The sequence below is a fragment of the Capra hircus genome, unplaced genomic scaffold, assembly GCF_001704415.2.
Source record: "Capra hircus breed San Clemente unplaced genomic scaffold, ASM170441v1, whole genome shotgun sequence".
In the NCBI taxonomy this organism is placed as follows: Eukaryota; Metazoa; Chordata; class Mammalia; order Artiodactyla; family Bovidae; genus Capra; species Capra hircus.
Window position 1 is genome coordinate 111,116 of NW_017189752.1, and position 12,854 is coordinate 123,969.

Here is a 12,854-nt window from a genome sequence, read left to right on the forward strand (position 1 = left end):
GGAAGATGCCTGGAAAAGACCCTACTGACCGTGGCTGGCTTTCAAGATGCTGGAAGCCACCACGGATGCCAGCAGTCTCAAAGCTGGAAAACAAGAGAGAATGGCTTCTCCCTAGGGCCTCCAGAGAATGCAGTCTATGGACACCTTGGTTTTAGTTCAATATAATCAATCTGGGCTTCCAGTCTCCCGAGCTGAAAGATGACACATGTTGTTTAATGTCACCTACTTTGTGGCAGTTGGTCACAACAACATAAGACTAATACAGTCTCAAGCAAGTCTATTGGAGGTGGAGGGGGAGGCAGGAGGTGGAGTGGATGGAGCTGGTCTCCGCGCTGTAACTCAGGAGGCCACACCCAGCCAGCAGGACCCCATGAGATTCATCAGATCACCTCCATTTTAAAGATTAGGAAACTGAGGCAGGCCCAGGAACAGAAGGAATGACTTATCCAAGGTTTCTCGGCAGTTTCTCTGGGAACTGGTAATGGCTGAGATGGTCCAGTGCCGCTTCTTTTTTGTTGTTATTTTATTTTGTTGTTATGTTATTTTATTTATCTTTGTTGCTCCACAGGCTTTTCCTCTAGCTGTGGCACACAGGCTTCTCACTGTGGTGGATTCTCTTTTTGCAGAGCACAGGCTCAGTAGTTGTGGCGCAGGGGCTTAGTTGTTCTGTGGCGTGTAGGATCTTCCCAGACCAGGGATCAAACCTGTGTCTCCTGCATTGGCAGGCAGATTCTATACCACTAAGCCACCAGGGAAAACCCCCAGTGCCACTTCTTAAAGAGCCCTACAGGATGCAGTAGGCAAAAGGGAACAAAAAGAAGCCCATGTCTGCATCCTCCAGATTCTCCCCCTTCCTGTGGACCAAGTCTAATAAGAACGACCAGCAAAACGTATTCATTTCCTCTGCCGAGGCCAACAGGAGCTGTTTGAGAAGTGGGGAAGTCAGCGACTCCGGGTCAGTGTTGCTCAGATAGGAGGAGACTGGGGAGAAATGACCACACGGGGGCTTCGCCTTGGGGAACACTGAGTGCCCAGCCCCTCAGTTCATCACCCAGCTCCTCCACATTCTGAAAATGCTGAGGCACTTATGTTGTGCGCCATACCTGCTAGTTCCTTGATAGTGAAGCGTGCTCGTGCTGTCCAGGTTTGTCCTGAGCCCTTGAACAAATGTATTCAAGAGATCCCTGCAGGGTGATGAAAAAGCCCATTTCTTATTCCACTGCTAGGAGCATGTGCTGATGTTAAAGCAGTTTGGCAGTGTGCATCAAGGGTTTGCTATAAGCTCATATCCATTATTTATAAGAAAGAACAGAACATTGGAACGTGGCTAAATTGATGACTTGAGGTTCCTGGTAAAACAGTTACGGTTCACTGCATGTGGCAGAAGATTCTCACGTGATAGAAAGCAATGGTGACAGAGACTTAAAGGACACGAGGGAAAAAAAAATGAGTGTATGAAATTGTATCTAGTGTGATATCAGCTGTGGAGAAATGTAGGAAAATAAGCTAAACCATCAATCCAGGACTTCTGGATCATAGGTGCTTTTATTTCCTATGCTTTATATTTTACTGTCTGAATATTTTACATTGGATTTACGATAAAGAAAAAAGAGCTTCATATCCTTTAACACTGTAAGTTTATTTCTGGCATCTTTCAAAGAAAATAATTGTAAATACAGTTTACAAGCTTTATGCATAAAGATGTTCCCTTCGTCGTAGTTTTTTAAATGAAGATATAATTCATGTATACCATAGAAGTCTCCCTTTAAAGCATGCCATTCACTAGTTCTTAGTGTAATTACCCCCTAAAGGAAGCCTAACAACCTCTTAGCAATCACACCCCATTCCCACTTTATCTCTAACCCCTGAAATCACTGATCTACCCTCTGTCTCTGTGAACTTGCATATTCTGGACATTTCTCGTAGATGAATGCATACAGCATGTAGCCTCTGTGTCTGGCTTCTGTCACCCAGCACAGTAACTTCAAAGTTCATCCATATTGTAGTGTTTGCCAGTACTTCATTCTTTTTTTATGACTGAATCACATTCCATCCATAGACCACATTTTATTTGTCCATTCATCAGTTGATGGCCCTTAGTTGTTTTCACCTTTTGGCTACGGCGAATAATGCTGCTATGGACATTCTTTTGGGTGGATATATATTTTCGTTTCTCGTAGGTATACACATAGGTGTAGGATTTCTGGCTTACATGGAAACTCTTCGACTATTTGAGAAATTGTTGAAATGTTGAATCGTGAATACTTACTCTAGTGGAAATTAGGAAATAATATATCTATTAGGAAATAATGTATCTATTGATTGTAGGAGAGTGCTTGAGTTATGTGCTTAGTCGCTCAGTCATGTCCAACTCTTTGCAACCCCATGGACTGTAGCCTGCTAGGTTTCTCTGTCCATGGGATTTTCCAGGCAAGAATACTGGAGTGCGTTGCCATGCCCTTCTCCAGGGGATCTTCCCAACCCAGGGATCTAACCCATGTCCCTTGTGTCTCCTGCATTGACAGGCGGATTCTTTACTGTAAAATATATTAATTCTCCTTCCCTTAATGAACAAAATGTTTGTAAAAATGCAGCGTACTTATTCTTAGGCCAGGTGCTGGGGGTCAAAGGCAGTTGAGACAGGGTCATTGTTCTCTGAATCTGCTGTTCGGATTTATCCATCTATTTCTCAGGATGACACATCCTCCAGGGGCTTCCCTGACGGCTCAGCAGGCAAAGAATCCGCCTGCAGTGCTGGAGACACAGGAGACATGGATTCGATCCCGGGGTCAGGAAGATCCTGGGAGGAGGAAATGGCAACCCACTGCAGTATTCTGGCCTGGAGAATTCCATGGGCAGAGGAGCCTGGTAGGCTACAGTACATGGGGGTCACAAAGAGTCGGATACAACTTAGCGACTCAACAACAACAACAACACAAATTAAGTGAGCTGGGTTCAGCAGCACTGGAAGAGCAGGCTTCCCACATATGTTTGTTGACTAAATGAGGTCATATATATAAGAGATGCTTTGAATGCTCCTGTGCTTGGCCATTTTCTCTAGGCTTATGCGTGAATCTAGAATAGCAGAGATGTGCTCAGAACTCAGTTTATCTTCAGGTGACACTGTGTTGTGGTTTGGTCCCATTCAGGACTTGAGTCATGCACAACACCCTGCCATTACTTGTTTGACTTGGAGCCATGCCACCACTATCCCATTCCCTACCTGTAAAGGAACTGTGCTGTGGACGTTGGTGTTTGGGGCCGGGACAAAGGGTATGCAGTAGGCTCATCTTGTGATGTTGTAGGGTTTTGAGCACATTGTATTTAAGAGGATTTCCAAGGGTGTGTTTTACTTTCTATATATATATTTCTGTTTGGATATTGACTCCTAACTTCTTAAAACCATATGTTTAAAATGAAGATGAGACCGATCAGTGTTGTTCTGATGGTGTTGATCAGTTTGTAAAAACTGCTGAGAGAGACAGAACTTTGTTGTCAAACCAGTTTGGGGAAATAACATGTTCAAAATTCATACTGGTCTTGTGGGGTTTGGCAGTGGTTGTGGTGTCTCACTTTTCTGGGGTGAGAGACTGAAACAGAGATGTGGGAAGATTGAGTTAGTGAAATTTAGGTTATCAGATTCTCATGCATACCAGTCACTGTGCATTTTTAGAGACAACTGAATAGATAGCTGCCCTGACTCAGACAATTTTAGGGGTGGCCTGTTTTATACCACAGCTGTCCTGTCAATCTCTGTGATCATGAGGTGTAGGGGAGGGGGAGGTTCTACTTATCTGGAAAACCTTTCCTTTATCTCTCTGTGTCAAGCCAAGCTTTCCTGGATCAGATTGACTTCAAGGAGAAACGTCTGTAGACAATATGCTTTTGTTGTTTTTTGCCAGAAAACAAAGAGGATCCTTTGCAGTTTCTGACTCCTACTGAGTAAGGAATCCAGGCAGTATTTAGTAGGCATCTCCTTGTATCGTTACCATGCTTGTTTGGCTTTTTGCCTTTGGTCAGTGGTAAGCATTTAACTCCTTTGCTTATGCCCGGTGGGGGTTGGGGTATAGATGAAACTTACAAATACATTTTAAATACATTGACACTGTAATGTACAGAAACCGAAAGTTGAGACCGGGGAACATTTGTCAGAGAATGAGAACAAAACATAGGTGCTCTCATGTTGTGGCAGAGCCACATTCCATTGTCATCAACTCATTAAGCATACAGCTTCGGAGATGCTTGTTTTACCTGTTTTGTAACTGTCAATATCTGTTTTCACTGGTGTTTAAGGTTGCGTTGTGGGATAGTCATGCTTTTAACCATGAGTATACTGATACTGTTACTGATGATTATTTAGGCAAAGTCCGTGACTGACTTTTCTAACCAAATACTTGGAACAAAAGCAGTCAGTTTGTTAAGATGATACAGAATTTTGTATTGAAACCAAATTCTAGAGTCGGCTCAGCAAACTTAGGTGAAATTGACATCACTTTCATATTTGCTTTCGTAATTTTATTTTGCAGGATAACAAAGCCATTGACCTTTGCTGACTGTGTTGGGGATGAACTTCCTTTAGGATGGGAAACTGTATATGATAAACAAATTGGAATTTATTACATGGACCACATAAATAGTAAGTAGAATGCCACGCTTGAGTTGTTATATATGATTGAGTTTTCATGTTGATCTCACAGATGCTAGGAACTCTTTCTGTAGAGTGAAACAGTTGTTATTCACTCTCCAACACAGCATTAAACTAGATTTTATAAATGTCATCTGAAGTCTTCGTTAGCTGAGTTGTTCAAAAATTGAAGCAATTGTATGTTGGCTTGTATGTTGCCCTGTATGTTGCCCAGGACTGCATGGAATATGTTGAATGCAGAGTTTGAATACCTGATAGAAGGAATAAATTTTATAAATTTCCCAGGCAGTCTGGTAATAGAAGTCGCTAACCAAGTGAGGAGAGTATTTCTTGCAGAGTGGAATTTACAAGTTCTTCTAACAATAAATGCCCAAATGATGATCTGAACTTCATTTTGTCTTATCCCTTTGATTTTTAACTGTAATGTGCCAAACTTTTTGGAGCTTTGGGAAGGGAGAAAATGATGTAAAGACCACAGCTAAAATCACAGGTCCTAGACCATGCCAGACTTCTCTATAGAATTATTGGGAGCAGTGGTTCTCATCCAGGGCTGGCGTTACCTCCAAGGGACACTTGGTGTTGTCTGGGGGCATTTTCAGGTACTCAGCCTGCAGTGATTTGGCTCTTAACCAATGCCTGAGCAGAGGGGTGAGTGTGGCCCCAGCTTTGCCGCCCTCTGCTGTGGTTACCCCATGGGCAGGAGGGCTTCTTAGGCAGATCCACTGCTGACAGGATGGACGTGGTGCTTAGCAAGATTGCACCCAGGGGCCACAGTCCCCTGGCCTGGCTGCCGAGCACCTCAGGGCTGCATGCAACTGGAGTTTCTGGCCATCTGGGCCACCTTCCCCTCAGGTCAGGGCTCCACTGTCTCCGGGCCCGGGTGGCGTTACTGAACGGCACAGGGATTGGCCTTACATGACTTTTCTGGAAAGCCTGCCAAGGCCCAGGACCACCTTGTGCTGGCTCTTCTCTCATAAACCCTGCTCTCCTCCTGCTGTGTCCCCTTCTTTGCTGTGGGTGTGCCTTGCTTGCCTGCTCACTGAGTCACAGCAAGTTTTAAAAAGCACCCCTCCATGCTGGCCACTCAGGAAAGTGAGACCCAGGATCCACCCTCAAGGATTCGATATGACACATTAGACATGGCCACGAACTGGGAAACCAAGTAATCACCAAGGACTTTCTTCCAACCACCTTGAGTATAATTGGGGTGACCCAGCACCATGGAGGATGTGGCTGAAGACGTCATCTCCAGGGTCATGCCACCTCCGCTCTCTGACACCTTTAGTGAACTCAACTTTTTTTTCTTCCCTGAGGACAAGAAAGGTTTTTATTGTGATAATGGGCCAAAGACGCCATTCCAGAAAACTTGCTTCTCAGAATCAAGCTCTTCTTTTCTGTAGATTTATTTATTTATTTATTTACTGTGATGGGTGCTAAAAAGCCTCTTGATGAAAGTGAAAGAGGAGAGTGAAAAAGTTGGCTTAAAGCTCAACATTCAGAAAACGAAGATCATGGCATCCGGTCCCATCACATGGCAAATAGATGGGGAAACAGTAGAAACAGTGTCAGACTTTATTTTTTGGGGCTCCAAAATCACTGCAGATGGTGACTGCAGCCATGAAATTAAAAGACGCTTCCTCCTTGGAAGAAAAGTTATGACCAACCTAGGTAGCATATTCAAAAGCAGAGACATTACTTTGCTGACTAAGGTCCATCTAGTCAAGGCTATGGCTTTTCCTGTGGTCATATATGGATGTGAGAGTTGGACTGTGAAGAAGGCTGAGCACCGAAGAATTGATGCTTTTGAACTGTGGTGTTGGAGAAGACTCTTGAGAGTCCCTTGGACTGCAAGGAGATCCAACCAGTCCATTCTGAAGGAGATCAACTCTGGGATTTCTTTGGAAGGAATGATGCTAAAGCTGAAGCTCCAGTACTTTAGACACGTCATGCGAAGAGTTGACTCATTGGAAAAGACTCTGATGCTGGGAGGGATTGGGGGCAGGAGGAGAAGGGGACGACAGAGGATGAGATGGCTGGATGGCATCACGGACTCGATGGACATGAGTCTGAGTGAACTCCAGGAGTTGGTGATGGACAGGGAGGCCTGGCGTGCTGCGATTCATGGGGTCGCAGAGAGTCGGACACGACTGAGTGACTGAACCAAACCGAACCAAACTGTGACGGGTCTTTGTTGCAGATGTGGGCTTTCTCTAGTTGCAGTAAGCAGGAGCTACTCTCTAGTTCTAGTGCTCAGGCTTCTCTTTGCAGTGGCTTCTCTTGATGTAAAACACAGGCTTCAGTAGTTGTAGTGTGTGGGCTCAGTAGCTGTGACGCACAGGCTTAATTACTGTGCAGCATGTGGAATCTGCCCAGACCAGGGATTGAACCCGTGTCCATTGCATTGCAGGGAGAATTCTTAGCCACTAGACTACCAAGGAAGCTCCCCTGGAATCTTAACTCTTGCCAGCACAGATGTAAGGGGAAAGCTCTTTAAAGACAGAGAACCTGAGCAGTCACATGCTAAGTTGGAACTGTGCTGATTGACAGTGCAGTGAGGGACCAGAGGGGCCCTGGGCTGGTCACCTTCAGGGTTCCCAAGACCCTCAGGGGCCCTGGACAGAGTGCGTGCGATGCCTGTTGACCTTGGTGAGTCTGATGCCTAAATCATCATCAGAGACATCTGGGCACTTAAAACAGCTGTGACCTCCCCCTGCCTCCCACCCAGGTCCACTGAATCTAAACACCAGGGCTAAGTCAAGACCCTGAGTTTTGTTATTTTTTATTTCTCCATGGGAGCTTTTAAGACCCAGAGAGGCTTTCCGGGGGGGGGGGGGAGCCCTGGGCTAACAGTGTGAAAGAGGTTAGGGGATGTTTCTCGAAGGAGATTTCAAAAGAAACTTACTTTAAACATCCTAGTGAGTGCTCCTGTGTATGTGTATGTGTGGTGGGGCGGGCGGGGGTGGGGTAGAGATGACATAGAATTTACATTTGTAACCATTTTGAGGTGAGAGGCACAGACTGTAAGGTTCACCATTGGGTGCATGGAGTGTTGTCCAGCTATCACCTCTAATTCCAGAACATTCATCATGCCCTGGTAAGACCTTGTGCTTTAAAAGAGGCTCACGTGGTATAGAATCGGAAGCAGAGTTGGGAAGGTGACTGTGGCGAGCACTCAGAGGATGGCTTTTGGTGTTTTGGGACAGAGGTTCTGAGAGTCTGATTGAACTAAGGGGAGAAGGAGGGACATCCCAGCATCAGTCACTATTATACACAGGGGCAGGAATGGCCAGTTCTGGAGGGCCCATGAAATAGTCTGTGTGAGGGATGAGGGGCAGGTGTACCCTGAGGGTAAGTTCCCAGTTGGCTCAGTGGGTCGATGAAGATGAAGCCACTCATTCCAAGGGGGCAGGTGGAGAAGCAGGCACTCATCAGTGTGGCTTCCTTTGGGTTGCTGTGGTTTGGGTAGCAAAAGGGTGCTGCGTGAGACTGAGTTGTTTTGGACCAGTGACTCACAAGTACTTTGCGTCCGTCCGCGTGGTGATGCCTCTTGGAGGCAGGAGGAAAGAAAAGACGGGCACTCAGGAGAAAGGTCGGAGCTAGAGGTAGGCGTGAACCCTTTGAGGAGCTGGTTAAATGACAGAGCCAGAGCAGCAGGTGGGGGATTTATAGGAAATCCATGAAGGGGATTTCCCATGCAGAAAGTTCTGGTCTGGCATGGGAGGTAGGAGAAGAGGAGCGAGCTGGTCCCAGGGAGAGCAGAGGCAACAGCATCCCAGGTTGAAAAAGGCAGGGAGAGAAAGGTTGTATGTGTCTCTTAGTTTGAGAGTGATGGGCTCCTTTGGCTTCCTGTCCACCAACATTTACTCATAGATAGCTAGTGGGAAGGTGCTGTATGATGCAGGGAGCTCAAACCAGGGCTCTGTGACAACCTAAGAGGACTGGGATGGGGTGGAGATGGGACGGAGGCTCAAGAGGGAGGAGACATATGTGCACTAATGGCTGATTTACGTTGTATGGCAGAAACCAACAGCATTGTAAAGCAATTATCCTCTAATTAAAAATAAATTAAAGGGGCGCTCTTTCTGCTCCCTTCTGAAGTCTATGTGAGGAGCTTTCTCTATGTCTTTTTTACTTTAATAAAACTTTAAAAAAAATAATTAAAAAAAATTGTCTGGTATCGTCTTCCCTTACGCATCTACAGAGCTTTCTTCTCGACCCAGACATGGCTGTGTTGATAGGAGGTGACCCAGACTCTGGGAGGGTTCAGCATACAGATGCTTTCATGATGTACATCATGGTCAGTCATTAACTTTTGTATTGATTAGACACGTAACTGCACAATTATTCAGCCTAAAGATTGGACTCGGAAGACCCTCATGTTCTTCCCCTTTCCGTTTCAGAGCTGACCCAGATTGAGGATCCCAGAGAGCAGTGGAGGCGGGAGCAGGAACGGATGCTAAAGGAGTATTTAATTGTAGCCCAGGAGGCTCTCAATGCCAAGAAAGAAATCTACCAGATTAAGCAGCAGCGCTTCGAGCTGGCCCAGGAGGAGTACCAGCAGCTGCACAAGATGTGTGAGGACGACAGCCGCTCGTACACCAGCTGTGAGTTGAGCATCCCCCTCCAGGAGCACGTGGGGCTTCCAGAGTTGGGTCTCTGCAGATCCTGGTCTCTACAGACCCCAGGCGCAAGTTGAGCAAGACAGCTGCATAAAGTGTCTGATCGCCTACTGTTAGGTAGTCAGCCTCCCATGCTGGCATCCGATGGTCACTCCCTACCACTCCATTGGCAAGTGTTTTTCAGGTGCCCACGCAACACGGTGGAGCTGAGATAGGAGAGGCCCCTTCCCTCCTGGAGTTTCCATGTAGGGAGGGAGGGCAGGGAGAAAGCAGGCAAGCACAGTTTCAGATAGTGATACGAAACCACCTCCCAACTCACATTTGTCAGCATGGAAAAGGGCTTCCCTGGAGACCCCTGCTCATCTGGGGTGATCCTGGGGAATTACTTACAATGGTTTTATTGCTCAGGAGCCTCCACACATGTCAGGCCCCTGTCTCTTTATAGCATCCTTTCTTGCGCAAGACACTGAAGGTGGAGAAACTCAGTATAACATGGGGAAAGTGGGGAACTCTGCCCAAGTAAGATGGATGCACACTGATGTTCTCCAAAGGGAACCCCTCTGAGTTTCGGAGCCCGCCGAGCGTGGGCTCCTGTTATTAGGACTCAGGAGATGCGCAGGAACAGAAGGAATCACTCAGAAGCCAAAACCTCTGGTTCCTGACCCATTCAGTCACTGCCTGAGCCAGTCCATTCTCGACAGAGTTGTCACACTTAACCGCCCACTGAAGGTGTGCGTGGCTGTGACTCGCCCAGTGGCAATGAGCTTGGGGAGAGTGTATGAAGTTGGTACCACTAGATTTTATCTTATGAAAACCTAAATCTAATTGAGACTTGGAGGGACTTACCTGTGACGTGAGTGCCATGTTGCCAGGCGTGTAGCTCTGGTGACACAGCTTTGAACGTTAAAGACATGCTCAAAGCTTTGTTTATCCTGTGTTGCAGGTCAGAATGGAGTTGAGGCGAGGGGGCCAGACATCTTTTTTACTGCAACTGCTGTCGAAGGTGAATAAGCCATACGAGCTGTGGAGAAGAGAGCGGAGGGTGGAGTTTGCCCCCTGTAGCAGGAATTTAGGTAGCTGTGTTTCTATATACCGTAAAAGATTGCAGGCTCAGGTATGATGGTGTGTAGTTTCCAGGCTGCTTCATCTCTTGCCCTTCGCCTCTTGGTATGTACTAGGTTTTTTCTTGTTTGTTTGTTTTACTGTCCATCAGAATGTGATGGGTCAGCTCCATGCTAGTTTTTAGGAAAAGCTGGTTTCTTCGTAATTTTCTTTATTTGTCATCTCTTTTTCTGATTTTGGTGTCAGGATAATATTGACCTCCCAAAATGAACTGGGATATGTTTCCTCCTCCCCAGTTTTTGGAAAGTTTGTGTGGGATTGGTTCAGTTCAGTTCAGTTGCTCAGTTGTGTCCAACTCTGCGACCCCACGAATCGCAGCACACCAGGCCTCCCTGCCCATCACCAACTCCCGGAGTTCTCTCAGACTCACGTCCATCTAGTTGGTGATGGCATCCAGCCATCTCATCCTCTGTCGTCACCTTCTTCTCCTGCCCCCAATCCCTTCCAGCATCAGAGTCTTTTCCAATGAGTCAACTCTTCGCATGAGGTGGCCAAAGTACTGGAGTTTCAGCTTTAGCATCATTCCTTCCAAAGAAATCCCAGGGCTGATCTCCTTCAGAATGGACTGATTGGATCTCCTTGCAGTCCAAGAGACTCTCAAGAGTCTTCTCCAACACCACAGTTCAAAAGCATCAGTTCTTCAGTGCTCAGCTTTCTTCATAGTCCAACCCTCACATCCATACATGACCCTTGGAAATACCCTAGCCTTGACTAGACGGACCTTTGTTTGATATTTAATTCATTGACAGGCAAATTCTTTACCAGTGAGCCACCTGGGAAGCCCAGTGTTGATACTTTCTTAACCGTTTGATAGAATTCACCCGAAAAGCCATCTGGTTCTTTGTAGGAATGTTTGTAACTATAAATTCAGTACCTTTAATAGACATGGGCCTGTTCAGGTTTTCCTGTTTTTCTTGAGTCAATTTTGATGTTTGTGTGCTTCAAGGAATTTGTCTCTTTCATCTAATCCAAAAATCAGTAAGCTTTTCTGTAAAGGACCAGATAGTGAGTGTTTTAGGCGCCATAGGTCATATGGTCTCAGGTGCAACCACCAAACCCTGTTGTTACAGTGCAAAAGCAGCCAGACATGACACGTAAGTGACATGTGTGGTTTATTCTGATAAAAAGTATAAAAATAAGAAACAAGCTGAATTTGGCCCACAGGGAATCTGCTGACTGCTGATCAAGCTGTCAAGTTTTTTGAAGTTTTCATAGAATTCCCATGTGATTCTTTCAATGTCTAGACTCTGAGCTAGTGTCCTCTCTTATTTGTGATAATAATAATTTGTGCTTTATTTTCTCTATCAGTGGAGCTCAACCTTTATCGATTATGTATAGCATTACAGCAAACTGGGTTTTGGTTTTCTGTTTTCTTCCCCTATTTTTATCATTTTTTAATTTTTTTAATTGATTTGTTCTCTTTAGTTTTTCCTACTTAGTTTGGCTTAAATTTCTTTTTCTGCCTTCCTAAAGTGGGAGCTTAGAGCATTGATTTCAGACCTCATTTTCTCACATAGCCTCTAAAGGTATAAATTCTCCTCTAAGTACTACTTCAACTGCATCCTACAAATTTTGGTTTATGTTTTATGAACCAAATATTCATAATATTTTCTCATTTTCTTTGTGATTTATTTTGACCCATGGATTGTTTTAAAAGTAAGCTATTGGAACTTTTTAAAGGTGTGATGTTGTTGATTTCTAATTTGATTGTGGTCAGAGACTAGACTATGTAAGATTTCAGTTTTTGACGTCTATTGAGATGACTTTATGGCTCAGCATATGGTCTCTTTTAAATGATCTCATGGACTTGTGCCTCCAGGTTGCATCTGGTTGAAGCAGTGGCTTAGAACTGTTTCTGAGAGTATAGTTAGTGATTCCAAACCTTTCCAAAAGTTACTTGGTAGAAGTAGGTTGGGCCATATAAAATTGTCACTTTTGTAGATTAAAAAGGGCCAGTTATTGGCAGTTTCATATGATTCAACCTAATAGAGTGTTTCTTCCCAGGCAACTGGTCAGGTTTGGTTAGGTTTCCAAAGAGACTTGCCTATCAGTCTTGCTAAGAATTGAACGGAAAAAGAACATAACAGAAGAACCTGGTAAGAAGTTTCTTGCCAGCAATTGAAAGGAAATATTAGATGACGAGAAGGTATGTTGGACTTCCCTGGTGGTACAATGGATAAGAATCCGCCTGCCAATGCAGGGGACACAAGTTCCATTCCTGGTCCGGGAACATTCCACATGCTGCAGGGCGACTAAGCCCATGTGCCCTATAGCCCGTGTTTCATCACAGGAGAAATCACTGCAGTGAGAAGCCTGTGCACCTCAAGGAAGAGTAGCCCCTGCTCTCTGCAATGACAGAAAGCCACTATGCAGCACCAAATGCCAAGCACAACCTAAAATTAAATAAATAATTTAAAGAGAGAGAGGAGGTATGTCTACGTACTGGTTACTGTACTGGTGCAGCCAGG

At 45.2% G+C, this 12,854-nt stretch overlaps 1 protein-coding gene across 2 annotated transcripts in view; it reads left to right on the forward strand.

Moving 5' to 3' along the window:
* WWC3 (WWC family member 3) overlaps positions 1 to 12,854 on the forward strand; it is a 107,788-nt gene that overhangs the window by 32,568 nt on the left and 62,366 nt on the right. The window contains exons 1-3 of one of the 2 annotated variants that reach the window (XM_018044720.1): positions 4,532 to 4,636; positions 9,046 to 9,249; positions 10,208 to 10,267. In XM_018044720.1, the coding sequence (XP_017900209.1) occupies positions 4,621 to 4,636; positions 9,046 to 9,249; positions 10,208 to 10,267 (280 nt within the window). In that variant the 5' untranslated portion in view covers positions 4,532 to 4,620. Of the gene's footprint in view, positions 1 to 4,526; positions 4,637 to 9,045; positions 9,250 to 10,207; positions 10,268 to 12,854 lie in introns of those variants that run through there. The other variant, XM_018044719.1, reaches the window with a different exon arrangement.